The 11454-nt window shown below is 42.5% G+C and overlaps 1 protein-coding gene across 1 annotated transcript; it reads right to left on the reverse strand.

The window, feature by feature from the left end:
* Positions 1 to 901: 901 nt before the first annotated feature.
* On the reverse strand, positions 902 to 4839 carry LOC134384179 (1-phosphatidylinositol 4,5-bisphosphate phosphodiesterase beta-3-like). The gene is given in 3 exon segments (XM_063105778.1): positions 902 to 1955; positions 1957 to 2867; positions 4612 to 4839. Coding segments are annotated over 3 exon segments (2193 nt in total).
* Between the last annotated feature and the right edge of the window lie 6615 nt (positions 4840 to 11454).

Genomic DNA, 11454 nt, shown 5'->3' on the forward strand with positions numbered 1-11454 from the left:
CAAATATGTCAGTAATCACAATAAATGTAAATATATTAGATACATCTATTAAAAGTCTATGTGATGGATTGAAACAATCCAGTTTTATGTGATGCTTATAAGACACACATATAAAACAACTAGATACATAAAGTTTAAAACTAAAGGCATGGAAAAATATGTTCTGGGACAATACTAACAAAAAGAAAGCTTGGGTAGCAATATTAGTGTTATATAAGACAAAATTTGAAGCAATTATTTATAGCAATAAAGAAAAATCTATTAAAATTACTTTCACCATTCCTTATGAAAGAATCATAAAACTTAAAAATTATATCATCTCTTCATTTTTTCCTTGATGGAAATTATCTCCAAAAATTCAGACTTCTGTTATAAAAAGAAGGGGAGTCACCTTTTTAGAAATAAAATTTTCTGATTCTCCCCATGTGATACCCTGCATTGCCACAGGATCCTGTAGGGAGCCCCCACCAAGAAGGCCCTCACCAGATATGCCCCTTGGATTATGGACTTCCCAGCCTCCAAAACTGTGATGACTAAGAAAATATTCTTGTAGAAATTGCTTAAAGTTAATGCTACTGTTTTTGTGTTGCTTACAAAGAAGATCGGTACATTACAACAAAGAAGAATTTCCTATCAGAATTATTTTTCTTTATCAAATAATTGTTGGAAAGGATGTTGTTTTCAGTAGAAAATAGGGAAAGAAAGAAAATGGACATCTCTATATATCATTTCAATTTCCTAAATCTTGCCTGATAAGGGTAAATCAAAATAAGCCTTTTTCTAAATGAGTGTACATAGAAGTGAGTTATAAGAAGGTGGCAAAAGAAAAAAAAGTTCAATTACATAATCTAGTTAAGTGAATCCAAGGAAATAAATTATAATTAAAAAGTAGTTATAGGGGCTAGCCTTTCTGCCTGGACTTGTCCGGCCGCCGCATGAACTCGGACTTGAGCAGGTACCCACTGCGCCCATTGTACTCAAACACGCCTGCATTAAGCTGCATCGCCACATCCAGGGTCTGGAAGTTGAGTGCGACAAGCTGGCAGCCTACATTCCAGAAGAGCTGGGGCATGTAGTTGGAGGAGTCCACACGGGTGCCCTTGGGGTAGATGCGGCTGAGCTGCTGCTTGTTGTACTCCACAAACTCCATGGGGCTCTTGGTCAGCTGCTCCATGGCCTTGGTCTCCACGAAGGATGACATCTCAAAGCACTTGTTCCTCTTTCGAGCAGCTTCGAAGGACTTGAACTTGACAGGCTCAATGTAGTTGACGAGTGTCGACATCTCCTCAGTGGCATTGACCTCACTGCTGGCTGTGCCCTCATCCGTGGTCGGCTTTTTGGGGTCTGTCTGCTCCTCCTCTTCCTCGTCTTCCTCCTCATCCTCACGGTCAGCAGGTCCCAGAGCATCGGGACCCCGGTTTGGGCCCTCCTCACCCAGAGACTTCCGAGGCTCCAGGCTGGGCTTCTCCAGCCCCACCTCCTCCCCATTGCTCAGGCCTGGGCAGCTGTCAGAGCTGGGGGACCCGAGCTGCGGGGAGGAGGGTTCGGTGGCGGCGGAGCTCTCGCTCAGCACCGAGTTGCTCTGCTCCAGCGGCCGCTTGCGCACGCAGCTGCTGGGGACGCCCGCGCTGGGCCGGTGCCGCTTCTTGTTCTTCACCAGGATGCGGCCCATCAGGTCCTGGGGGCTGGGCAGGGGGATGCCTGGGGCCAGCGGGTACTTGTCCAGGGGGTCGATGAGCAGCGCGTCCCCAAAGATGGAGCGGCAGTACTCAGCCATCTTGGCCTGCTGCTTCGCCGAGTCCACGTGGTTCTCGAAGGAGAGGATGACGGGGTAAGGCGAGGTCTTGAAGGCGGTCTCTGCAATGGCCTTGAGCACGTCACGCAGGGGCACCTCGGTGGTCATGGTGAAGCCGTGGGTGATGAAGGGCTCCTCCTCGGGCGGCCGCCCCTTCCACGTCTAGCTCCACGCAGCGGCAGCCCCACAGCAGCGCCTGGCGGTACATCTCCACCGACGAGGTCCCAGCCAGCTGTCCCGCCGTGAGATAGGTGTTGTGCGAGGAGTTGATGAAGTAGGCACTCAGCGGCTGGGTCATGTCTGCACTCAGGTCCAGGGCTTCCAGGGGCAGGATGCCATTCTCTTCCCCTCCCAGGTAGCGGCTGAAGCCCTCCATGGACATCTGGTCTCGCTCCAGGAACTGCTGGTTGGGCTCGTACTTCTCAATGAGCAGCCGGGCCTGGGAGGGCCGCAGGGGTGGGTACAGCACTTCGTTGAGTCTCGGGTCCCGTTGCTTCTGGTTGATGAAGTCCATAAGCTGTTCCAGCGTCAGGTACGGCTTGCCCTTGGCACCTATCTCCAGCAGGATCTTGTCAATGTCTGGCCGAAGACACAACTTGTTCAGGAGACGCTCGAAGATTTCTAAGGAAAACTCATCAGGGCGAATGGACTCACTCCGGTTGAAATTGAGGCCACAGGACTCCAGCGCGGTCTCCACCCGTTTCTTGTCTGCTGAAAACATCTTCAGGATGTTCTTGACTGGGATCCGTCCATCCTGGTTCACCTGCAGCTTGAGCTTCGTGTATGCTTTGCGCAGGAAGGTGTTCCGGGAGGCATTCTGGGCCAGGATGTTCATAGCCAGCTTGAACAGCTCCTCAGACCAGACCTTGGCTGTGTCATCCTGCACCGCCATGAAGTTCAAAAATGTTGTGTTCACCGGGTCTGGCCCAGCTACCACCGTCATCAGCTTCTCCTCCAGCCGGGCATCGGGGCCCCCAAAACCCAGCACTTCCCGGATCTTAGGGTCCTTGGGCAGGCGGGCGTAACGGCCCATCCGTGTGTCCCTGATAGAACTGATGTCAAGTGTGTCCACCTGGGGTCCTTAGGCAGGAGCCATGGGCCAGTGCCCTTCACCCAAAGCAGACAAGAAACAGGGCATGCCTGGGGTCCTAGGCAGGAGTCACAGGCAGTATCCCCTGCCGGGAAACAGGCAAGGAGCTTGCCAAAAACACCACTTCCTCACGGGTGGTGCATCACAGCCACCGCCACAGCCATGGCTGCTGCAAAAACACACAGCTACTGTGCAGGCAGCCTGTCAGACACCCAACTGCAGTGACACAGGGAGAGTCACCAGTGGAGAATTGAGGAGGAGGAGATCTCTCTCCTCAGAGCTCACTCCAGAGTAGTGGGAGAAACAACTGTGCTACCGTGCCCCTGCTTTATTTCTGATTTTAGTAATTCTGTCTTCTCTCTTTTTTCTTGGTCAGTCTAAATAAAGGTTTGCAAATTAAAAAAAAAAAGAAATAAAATTTTCTTCAATTGAAAAATGTTCTAAAGTTTTAATGTTCCCATTCTTTGGTCAATAAATATTATTACCTATGAAAGGTGAAGTCTAAACAGAAGCCAAGAACCCATTAAATGCTGACTCCTTGTCTAACCTCCTCACATGTCTAGTTTGTCCTCTGGCTCTGGTTGGCATGAAGCATCTCTAGCCCCAATTTTAAAAATTAAATATTACCCATAATAAATACTGTGCTTTGGTCATAATCACAAAATTGAATATCTAAGTACAATCCAAATGCATTGAGTCAGGGATAGGATTCATGTTTGTGTTCAGAAAGAGCCAATGGAAAAGTTCTGGAAAAAAGCTACTTTTCTGTTTTTCCTGTGGGTGTCTGCTGCTCATATGGGGGCAACTTTAAGCTGTGTTTAAATATGCATATTATTCATTTTACTAAGTAGTTTACTTACAAACTCTGAGCACTTACAATATGCCAAGTCCTGTTAAGAACTGGGCATACAAAGACTGAGGCCTGGCTTTTTCTTTCCAGGTACAGAGAGTGTGGAAAATGCCATGACAGAGAAAGCTCATGGTACCATGTGTTGGGGTAGAGAGGCAAGTGTTTCTATAGACACAAGCCATCAAGCTATGGAAAGAATTTACCAGATTAGCTTGATTCTTATTGTCTTGCCATTGATTTTTGAACTGATAACTAGTAAAGAGAGCAAACAAATGTCTAGAAAGTGGCTCACACAGATTTCTTCAACTAGCTATTTAGGATCAAAATTGGTCAATTTAAACATCCTCTGAGGGCACACCTCTATAGATAAGACTTCTGAAGGCTTCAGCTACAAATGGCAAACAGGCATCCCAGGAGCAAACTGACTAGTCCGTGTGAGCACCTCTTCAGCTGTTTAGCTTAGTCATTGTTTCTAATGTTTTGAGGCCTCAAAGAGCCATATGAGTCAACAAACCACATGTAACCAAGGACAGAAGGTTCTGGCTGAAGTCTATTTTGTTTTTTTCTTTCACAATATTAAAACAAAAGATTGAAGGACAGGACCTTAAAGATCAGAGAAAGACAGATAGATGGGTAGATAGAAAGCATTTCTTTACTTCTTCTAGGGGTTAAAATGTCCTTCCTCCTTCAACCTTTACCTACTTTCGGAAATGCTTTCTTAATATGAAATGTGCACATTCTGCTGGAGGGCTGTTCCAGTTACTTACTGCTCTTAATAAACCACACCAAAAATCAGTGGCTTAAAACAACGCTATTCATTTTGCTTAAAAATCTGAAATTTGGGCAAGACTTGGTGGGGATGACTGTTTTCTTTACCACATGATGCAGCTGGTGCACTTTGACTGGGGCCGGTGGATCCATTTCCAAGATGACGTCCTCCATGGCTAGCAAGTTGGTGCTGGCTGTTGGCTGGTAGCTCAGCTGGGAAATAAGGCTGAAGCCTGTGGGCCTCTCCAAAAGGATGCTTGGGCCTCTCCATTGGGATGCTCGAGTTTTCTCAAAACATGGTAGCTGGGTTCCAAGAGCAAGTGTTCCAAGAGACATCTTTAATCTGCCACAAAGGCCAAAGCCCAATCTCATTTCTGTCTTTGTTAAGCACAATGAGAGTCCTAGTGTCAAACATAGAGGATGGGAAGAGTCACAGCAAGGAACAGATGAACTAGAAGGATAAGTCCAGATGCAAAGGCTACTGCTTCCGTAAATGATTTTGCTGCAGGTTGATTAGTACTGCCTTTCCCAAGGAATGCTGCAGAGGTAAGGGATGGGAAAGACTTCTCGCAGGTCAGTTTTAGTGGACTCATTACTCTAGGAGTTTCTTTTACCTTTGTTCCTCGTACTTCTTCCTATGCTCTCATTTCTGATTAACTCTAGAATCCAATTTTTTTCTCTCCATTTTACTGCCGTAATCCTGTTCCTTGCTAGTTATTGCTCTGTGCTCATTTCCCAAACCGACAAATGTTTTTTCTCCATTCATTTAGTCCATACAACTAACTCTATCCTTCTCTCTTTATTTTATTTTATCTCCTCATACTTCTCTGTAATTTAAGTAAATTATAGATGTGGTGAAAATTTTTGGCTACTTAATTTGACTCTCAACGTTTTGAGAAGACACATGATTGATTTAAAATGCTTTATTATGAGGGGTGGGGAAAGAATCAAATGGAAATACCTTGTTACCCTGAGCCAAAAAGCATTTCTTGTTAGAATCATTTTTTTAAATTAGGTGACCAGACACCACTGTGATACTTAGATACATTAAACATACTTTCTGCTGTTTATTTGTGTCTTGGAATTCCTTGTCTTGTCAGTTTGAAATTTATGAAGACCTTATAGAGCACTTGCATCAGAGTTCTTGCTCATATGGGATCTTAAATTCATCTAAACATGAGATTAGACTAAATGATCTTAAATTAATCTAACTATAATAAACACTTTTCATTGATAATACACTCATTCATGGATACTTATTGTGATCTTAACTTACCAAAACGACTTTAAGATTCATTTCCAAAGAAGAAAAAAGTAATTTTTCTTGTCTCCATTTTCCTCATTTTTTTCTTAAATAGCAAATTACACAAAAGCAAGAAGACATCAAGATAACAAGCTTGTTTCACATCATTATTTGCTGAAGGTCAGATTCTAAAAGTACATGTTCCTATCTTTTCACTACTTATGTTCAAAATGGAAACCTTTAGATTAGAGTCACACAATAGAGTTCAGGTCCCTGATTAGTTAAAAACACACGTATTATTTTTCTCTGGATAGCTTATATCCTGGCAGCACATCAGGACACAGCTGATTAGCTGACTAGGAGAACAAGTATCGCTGGCTAAATCTATTCCACAGGTAAAAAATTGGAACTGGGCCTGAGTGTTAATCAGATTGTTAGCAGTGAGCACCTGTTATGTAATTTAACAGGAAAAGTTCGACATTCTCTTTAGCTAAATAAAACAATTATGTTAGGACATAGAAAAATTCATGTCTTAAACCATGTATCTTTTTAAATATCATGAATAGGATGAGATTTTTGCAAATATATAGAAGCTGTGATTGGTGAAGGGATCATTCATTCATTCACTTAGTAAACATTTGTAAAATATCTATCTATTTGAGGTAGTTTTGGAGTCTCTGACAGGGACCAATAAACAGCACCCTTTTTCTTGACTAGATTCTGAACAAATTTTTTCAACAAATATTCAAATATTTATTCACTGCCTATGATGCACCAGGCATCATTGTTCTAGAAGCTGGGATACAGTCATTGAGCAAAACAGACACAAAGTCCTGGTAATGTGGTGTTTACATTCTACTAAGAATGGACAGAATACAAAGAATAATTTTTATCAAGAACAAAGGTTCGTTGGAAGAAGTAGATTGCAGTGAGACTCAGGTTGTCTATAAATTGAATCTCGGGATTAGTCAGACTTTCCCACCCATTCCCCGGTAGTGCTGGACATAGACCTCCTCATGTTGGGGCAGACCTGTGCCAACAGCTAGCTCCTGAGAGGAAAAAAGTGGGGAAAAAACCCAGTTATTCCCAAATTCATCAGATTAGTAAGCTACTCTATCTCCCCAGGGGGGAAGTGAGTAAAGGGGAGAAGAGATGTGAGGAAGGGGAGTGTTAGGGTGCAGGGTAACCATGTCTCCTTCTAAATAAAATAGTTAGGGATTGTGTTCTTAATTGCTGATGATGAACTGTGGGAACTCTAAGGCCAGGTAAGAAGCAAGGGGCAGCAAGCTTCCATTTCTCAGAATCATGTAAATGATAGCAACATTCACCACAACATCTCATTCTTCGGGTCAGGTCACATCTACAATATTTGCTGAGTAGCTATGATAGGCATGGTGATAAGGTTTGTGCTGGGCATCAACAGGGGAATACAAACATGCCAAAGACCCACAATGGTCTTCAGGAAGCTTTCGTCTAGTGGGGTACACAGATAGATATTTCCCCACGACAGAGCTATAGTGGAATTTGGAAAAAGTATCTCAGGGAAGTATTTCAACAGCAGAAATTGTGAGGGCTTCCTACAGGAATGCATTTGAGCTAGGTCCTGAAGTTCTTTTCCAAGGAGCCTCCTTTTATTCCCACAGCAGGAATTAATCTCCTTTTCCTCTAAATTGCCATGGCAATTTATCTAAAATTTCTGTTGTGCTTATTATTCTTACACCTTATCGACCAGGTCATTATAATGAATCTATTATTTTTCCTTTATACCATAATCTATTAAAGCCAGGAAACATGTCTCACAGGTAATAGGGATTCAAGAACTGTTTCTCAAATGAATAAACAGTAAACCTGCAATGGAGACAATCTATTGAAGTGGCTACTAATATTTCTTTTTCCATACATTTTTTTTTCCTAGTGGAAATTGAGGTGGTAACATCTCCATGCCTCACCCTGTGTATAATCATGACCACACACGAAGAGGTTACCCCAGTCACTTATCTGCCTTGTCCATGCATTCGAATGTCCATTTAAGTACCATAGTTGCTTGTTTATTTTCTGAGTATTTGTCTTTTGTTGCTCGTCTTATATGATGGGGAGAAATGTCTACCAGAATAATTATATAGACGTTGATCCACAGGGAGACAAATAAGAGCTGTTATGTTTTTGCAACTGCCTTGTACAAACAAGTTGGGAGTATGGAATTTCATTATGCTTTTTCAACTCTTGTTATTTTATTTGTGGTTCTGAGATTTTACGGGTATGCATGATTTGAATAGCACAAATATAATGAGAAATGGATTATAATAGTGCAGCTAAGTTTTTTAGAGAAAAATTATCTGCAGCTGTTCCTTCCAAATTCTTAAGTGTATCACCATTTAGATAACTGTGAAAGATCTGCTGCAGTATTAACTCAGTGCCCCCCTAAACAGAAAAAGAATATATGAATGGCACTGTAGAATCCCAAAGGAGTCTATGTTTTCAAGAGCTTAAATGTGTGACTGAAGACTTCTTAACCACTGCTGGCAAATGCAGAAATGCTGAAAACCTCATTTCCACGGTAACTTTCTGATTGATCTGGACATCTTTGTAACTGCGGCTCTAGTCTGAGCTGGCAAAATGTCTCCGGGTTTCACTTTACATGAAGTTCAATGTTTCAGTTGTGTGGTTTGGCTCCTGCTGAAGTGTATTTAAAGTTTTGGATAAAAGACCTTAGGCTTGAGGCTTTGGGAATCAAATCTGATGAAAAGGCGTGTTGATGGGACCTTGCTTACTTCTTCTCAAGTTCCCCAGCCCTGTGGTATCTATAATTCCTCTATGCTGGGTGTAGTCCTCTATCTTGTTTTTACTCACTGCTCTAGAGTTCTTGTTGAGATTTTAAATTTGCTATATTTGTACGGCCTTTTAAAAAAGATATCTTAGCAAGGCAGTCTGTGTCCTGATGGCATGGAACTCAAATATTATTTTCCAGTGCAAAGTGAACACTTTCCAAGAAAACTTGGAATTCTGAATTTTCCTGTGGGACACTTAGGAAAATTCATTAGAATATTATCAACTAGATAGTAAAATTTAGTGGGACTGGTTTGGCTAAATTAAAATGCACCAAATAATAAACACAAAGAAATGCACATCAGGATTCTGAGACTTCAAGTGATCCCAGGCCTCTTGTGTTCATGACATTACTTAATGTGAATTATGTGCCTGCAAATTAGTGTGCTCTAGAGCAGTGGCTCTCCATCAGGGGGTGGTTTTGCTCTCTCAGGAGACCTTTGCAATGTCTGGAAACATTTCTGGTTGTCACACTGGTGGAGGTGGGGCTGGGGGTGGGGATGGGGGCTGGTGGTGGTGCCAGGCTGCAAGTGACATCTAGTGAATAGAGACCTGGGGTGCTGTTAAACATCCTGTAGTGCACAGAATAGTCCCCCTGCCAAACAGACTACTACCTGGCTTAAAATGTCAATACTGCCCTGTTGAGAAACCCTGGTCTAGAGATAATGAAGAAATAATCCTAATTGTTGTTCTTCATGAGTTTTTACATTTATAGGAGAGAGGGAGAGGAGGGGGGAGGAGAGAGAAAGAGAGAAGAGAGAAGAGAGATAGAGACAGAGATGAGAGATAGAGAGAGAGAGAGAGAGAGACTTTGCTGCAGTGGTTATTTAAATTGGACAATTTTCAATGTGAACACAAATTTCTGTGGTTCTTTGAGTTGTATGCCACTTTGATTGAAGAAATCTATGAAGGGTGAGAATTCTATCAAAGGCAGCAATTGCCAAATTGAGAATAAATTTTTCAGGTCTTGGCTCTCAGGCTACATGTGATTTGTTGCCTAGAGAGATGTCCTTCTGGCAATATTCGGCAATACTCAATGCAAATTTTGGAGCATTTACAATGGGTCAGACACAGCAGGGGCTCTGTTGGGTTTTAATTACTTGTGTTTTAGTGACAGATGTGCTGTATGATGCTACCTCTATAGGGCACTGTGACATGATTAAGTGGGTGCTAAAGGAAGTGAGCTACATACAGCCTGTGAGCTGCGGTAGCTAAAAGTTACCACACTTCTCTTAAATCTTCCCTCTCCTCTCTATCCCCACTGCTGCCCCTAAGTTTTGTCTTTTATTACCTTTCACCTTCTACTAGACTTCTAGTTTCCTTTTTGGTCTTCCACCACTATTTCTGCAACCTGATATAAATGAGCTTTCTTAAAAGTTGATTTTGAGCCTGTCAGTCCTCTGCTCAAAACCCTTCAATTGTATGGCACTGCCTACACAACAGAGCCCTAATTCCTGCCATCTAGTAATCCCCCTGTGTTGTCCCTTATTTTTCTTTCAAGCATGTATTTCCATTGCTCTTCACACATCATCCTATGCCCCAGCCACACAGAACCACCTGCCATCTTCCTAAGTATTCTACACTCTCCTGCCTTAGATGTTTTCACTATCCTGTTCCCTTTGTAGGGAACACCCCCATGTCCCCCATTTGTGCCTGTGCAGATCTTACCTTTTTGTCAACGATCAGGTGAAATGCACTGCCTCCAGATCTCTTCAGCTGGAAGTTCTTTGCCTCCTCTGAACTCTTCCTGCTCTGAATTTCTTTTTCTCTGATGATATAAAGCATTTTTGCTCTTGATTTATAAGCTGTGTGTTATTCCTTTAGAAAAAAATAAATAATTCAGTGTGAAAAGGAGAGCAGCACTACAGGATAGAGCAGTGCTTCTCCAATTTTAATATGCATACAAATCACCTGGAATCTTGTTAAAACCAGGTTCTTATTTAGTAGATCTTGGCTGGGGCTGAGATTTTTCATTTCTAACAAATTTCCAGATTGATGTTGCCGCTGCTCCATGGTTCCATTGTGCTAAACAAGTCTTTCAGGATTGAATATTTCAGTTTTGGGTTGCATTTTTGGACCTGTCATTTCCTGGCTGTGTGGTTTTACACAAGTCAGTTAATTTCACCAGACCTTAGCTACATCTTCTGCAAAATGAAGGTTATAACATACCTGTCAATTTCTGCTGCCTCTGGCTTGGCCAAGCTGCTATTTGTCACTTGCTATCTGCTTGCTCAGTCCCCCTGAAGCCACTAGCCAGTTAGAAGAAATTGGAGATCTTGCTTTCTAACTCCCTCTCGGTTATTAAGAGTGTCTTGATAATGGTGGCTCTGCAAGTAGTGTCTGGGTTGGGAAAATCTTGGTACAAGGGGCACTGAAGTGAACTTTGGATTTCAGCCTTCCTACCTAACCTTTATAATGGGTGGTCAGGATTCAGATAGTCTTCTGCTCTGGTATCTGGTTTTCCCTTAGTCTCTTGTGGGGACTGTAGCATGACTTCTAATTTCTGTTGTCGAGTTGTGACCAATCCCTTCCCTGTAGGGCTAGCTCTGCTCTTGCTATTCTTTGGGTCACCTGAATTGAATCTCCCTGCTCTGATGCTGAGGACTTAGTGCCTCCACTTCTCCATCTCTCTGCCCTTCCTCAGGGAGACTTCTGTACTATTTTTGGGCCACAGTAGGATTTGAGAGTATTAATTTATTATTTCAATGTGTATTTGAATATTTACTAAAATTCAGAACTATACACTTTCTTCAGCCCTAAATGGTTTGTATCCATTCCCTTTTTTAACTCATTATTTCCTGCTGAGAACTTCCTGATGAGGTTCAAACTATTTACAGCATTACTTATGTTACAAACATTTAATGATTGCAAAGTTTGAAAGG

This window comes from Cynocephalus volans, chromosome 8 (assembly GCF_027409185.1).
Source record: "Cynocephalus volans isolate mCynVol1 chromosome 8, mCynVol1.pri, whole genome shotgun sequence".
Lineage (NCBI taxonomy): Eukaryota > Metazoa > Chordata > Mammalia > Dermoptera > Cynocephalidae > Cynocephalus > Cynocephalus volans.